This window comes from Alligator sinensis, unplaced genomic scaffold (genome assembly GCF_000455745.1).
Source record: "Alligator sinensis unplaced genomic scaffold, ASM45574v1 scaffold2457_1, whole genome shotgun sequence".
Classification (NCBI taxonomy): domain Eukaryota; kingdom Metazoa; phylum Chordata; order Crocodylia; family Alligatoridae; genus Alligator; species Alligator sinensis.
In genome coordinates, this window is record NW_005843904.1 from 963 (window position 1) to 4,691 (window position 3,729).

General features: G+C 56.6%; 1 protein-coding gene across 1 annotated transcript in view; it reads left to right on the top strand.

The window, feature by feature from the left end:
• Positions 1-3,133: 3,133 nt before the first annotated feature.
• Positions 3,134-3,729, top strand: part of LOC102384173 (olfactory receptor 5V1-like) — a gene marked incomplete at its 5' end in the record, with an annotated part of 1,472 nt that continues 876 nt past the window's right edge. The window contains one exon of the mRNA XM_025195809.1: positions 3,134-3,722. Coding sequence (XP_025051594.1) covers positions 3,134-3,722 — 589 coding nt within the window. The remainder of the gene's footprint in view (positions 3,723-3,729) is intronic.

A 3,729-nucleotide genomic window follows, 5' to 3' on the forward strand; every position in this document is an offset into this window, starting at 1 on the left:
TCTGAGGGCGGTCGAGCACCGGGACAGGTGCCCGGGGGAGCTGTGACCTCTCCATCCCTGGAGGCTGTGACGAGCAGGCTGGACCGACACGTGTCTGGGCTGCTTCCGTCAGGGCTCGTCCTGCCTGGGGCAGGGGGCTGGGGGCTACATGACCCTGGGAGGTCCCTTCCAGCCCTGCATCCCCCTGCTCCTGAACTGCTGTTTTCCCCAGATTAAACATCCCCAGGTTCTCCCCATTTCTCAGAGCTTGCGTCCAGGGCCATTCTCCCCCAGGTTGCTCATCTCTGGACTCTCTCTACTTTCTCTACATCCTTCTTTAAAATGATGCTCATCCAGACAGCCCCACAGCTAAAGCCCAGCCCATGCTGCAGAGCGGTATGTTCAGTGCAACCAGCTCCCTGGCACACGGCATTTCACACAATCATTCGAAACCAGGGTGAGGAAATCCCTTTGAGGCAGCCCAAGACTGCCTTGTGTCTTCCCACAGCCACCCGTGGCCGTCCCGTGTTGAGCGTGCGATGCACGGTCCCCACCAGACCCATCTCCGCAGCACCTGCTCACCCACGCGCTGTCCCCAGGTGTTATCTGTCCATTTGCTTTTCCTCCCCCAAGTGCAGCTCGTTACCCTTTGCTGCATTCCCCTGCTGCCCCCACAGCCCAGGTCTCCTCATTTCACATCCGTGTGAGCTCTGCCCCCTCCGCCTGGTCCAGCATCCCCAGCCCCCATGCTCAGGAACCCTGTTCCTGAGCACCAGGCGTCAGCCTGGTCAACCGGGACCGAGCAGTTTGTCTCCCCGGACCCCGATCTGTCCCCGAGGCACGGCTTTCCCGGCTGCAGTCCCCTGTTCTGCGGCTCAGGCCAACATCCTCTTTCCCATATGTCTGACCTTCCTTTGGCTGCACGGCGTTTGGTTTGCAAGGGGCTGTCATACTTATGTACTTGTCCCCAGCCCACCAGCCCACCCCTGCTCTCATCGGCAAGCACCGAGTACGAGATGCCTCCACGACATGGATTCAGTTCTGCCCTGAAACCCATTCCATGTCCCAGAACTCCCCTTGGAAGCTGGTGCAGAGCCCTGCTGCTCTGAGGGTTGGAAACCTTCCTGCAGCTCCCAGCTGAAACGCAGGCATGACCATTTATCCCCCTGCTCCTGTGCCAGCCCGATCCATTGGGGTAAACAGCTCTGCTGCTTTTGTGCAGCGAATGCACTCATATCTTTCTCCTGCTCCATCTTTTTCAGCACACAAATTCCCAGCTTTCAGCCCAAATTATTGTTGTCGGTCCCTATGGCCCCGACCCTGCACTGTGCGCTACAGCATTTCATCAGGGTCACCTATGTCTGATATGATTTCCCCATCCTGCACTGCACTGGCAAACTCTCCCAGCTCTCCATCATCAGCACATCGCGTGAGTTCACTGCTGGGTTTCCGTGAACTCATCGTTACCCTCTTCGTTATTCACATGTTAAACCTATGTTTCCTCTACGGACATTTCACCTTGTTTCTTCGTCGCTCGTCTGCTGTGGCCGCACATACACAAGGATGGTAATACACTGCTCTGACAACAATTTTTGGATTCGTATCTGTCCCCTCCCTCTTCTCCTCTCCATATGAAATGATCCCATTTCATCCAATCTGTCCTTATATGCCACGGTCCTATATCTCAGCGTGCTGTTCGCTTTATCATCCCGTTTAGTCATCCCACGTAATCCAACCTTTCCTCCTAGCTCATGGTCTTATCTTTCTTTCACTGTGCTGTTAGCTTCTCTTTTCCTGGCCATAGCACTGAACAGAGGACTCCTATTCAGCTTGTGGGGTGTTGCAACCCCCGGTCCTTTTCTGCAGGTTTTCAGCCCAGTCACTTCTTCCCCATTTTGTGCCTGTGTCTTGTAGGGCGTTTCTACTGGGGAGACGTGCTGGAGGTTTCATGCCACTTCTATTGCACCACCATTTGTTTCTAAGCATTGCAGGTGAGGATTTGGTCACACACACATTATTCCATCCAGCAGGAAGTCACTCTTTTGGACGTCATTGTGATGCATAATGATGAATTAATCACTGGACTGGAAGTGGGTACTGCCTAGGGATCAATGCCCATGAGGTGATAACGTGCAGTTTGGGCAAAGAGGGAACAAGTAATAGATAGCTTCTTGGTGAGACCAAGGGGCTTATTTCCCCAACACAGAGGAGAGTGAGGAGTGAAACTCACTGGGTGCATCTGCACGTGTACATGCCCTGGGGTTGGTTTGCTCTGGAGTAATTTACTCTAACGTAAACCCACCCTGGGCAGATGTCTACACATCTGGATAAGTGGGAGCAGACTGCTGCCATGAGGAGCAAATCTGTTCCCATGTCCTTGCACATGTAAGCGTGTGCCCAGGAGAGCGTCCTCTAGTTATTTACTCTATATACTCTCTGGAGCACAGCCAGCCAGACCGAGGGCTCCTCTGTGGGGCCAGGCTCTGCTGCTTGCCCGCATGGGAAACGGTGGGGTCGGTCCGGTGGTGGGGGCTCAGCTGGTGACAAAGTCTGCGCAGGGAGCCTGGGGAGGAGGAAAGGTGGCCAGAGACTGCATCAAGGACATGCACGTCCCAGCCTCAGTGCACTCAGGGCTGCTCGCACAGTGCCGGCTGCGTGCGTGGTGGGAGGGAGACTGACACGGGCAGCCAGAGGGCGGGGGTGTCCCCAGGGACACCCCCACTGTTATTACAGCCCCCCCGGTACGGCCCGTGCAGGGGTGTGGAGGAGCGAGCGCTGTGGTCCTGCAGTGTGCGCGTGGGGCAAGGGGCAGCAATCGGAGCCCCGAGGGCCCTGCCCGTCGGCGTGACACGGCCCAGCCGCGCTGGGGAAGGGGCTGGTCTTGCTCCGGACCCCTGTCCCCACGCTCTGCCTCCGCTCACGGCTGGTCTCTCTCCCCGTAACCAGATGCGACCGGCCCCATGGACGGGGCGAACCAGACGCAGGTGACAGAGTTCATCTTCCTGGGCTTCTCCCGCGTCCTGCAGGGCCAGGCCTTCCTCTTCCTGGCCTTGCCATCTCCCTCGTCCCCCTGCTGGGGAACTGCCTGATCCTCACCCTCATCGTGCTGGATCCCCAGCTGCACAGCCCCATGTACTTCTTCCTCGGCCACCTCTCCTTCCTGGACATGTGCTGCTCCTCCGTCACGCTGCCCAAGATCTTGGTGAACTTCCTGAGGCAGCAGCAGACCATCTCCTACTGGGAGTGCATGGCACAGATGTTCTTCCTCATGAGCTGCTCAGGGGCTGAGGGCACACTGCTGGCTGTCATGGCCTTTGACCGGTATGTGGCCATCTGCAAACCCCTGCACTACATCTACATAATGGATAAGAAAGTGTGTGTCCCACTGGCCACAGTGTCCTGGCTCTCAGGTATCCTGAACTCAACTATGCACACCTTCCTGACCACCAACGTCTCCTTCTGTGGAGCCAACCAGATTTACCACATCTTCTGTGACGTCCCTCCTCTGCTGAAGATCGCCTGCAGTGACACCTACATCAACGAGATCATGCTGCATTTGGCCAGTGTCTTCATGGGAATGAGCCCATTTTTGTCAATAGTCATCTCGTACCTCTATATACTGCTGGCCATCCTCCGCATCCGCTCCAACACGGGCAGGCACAAAGCCTTCTCCACCTGCACCTCCCACCTGGTTGTGGTCATCATGTACTTTGGGACGGCCATCGTGCACTACAACGCACACAGCTCTGG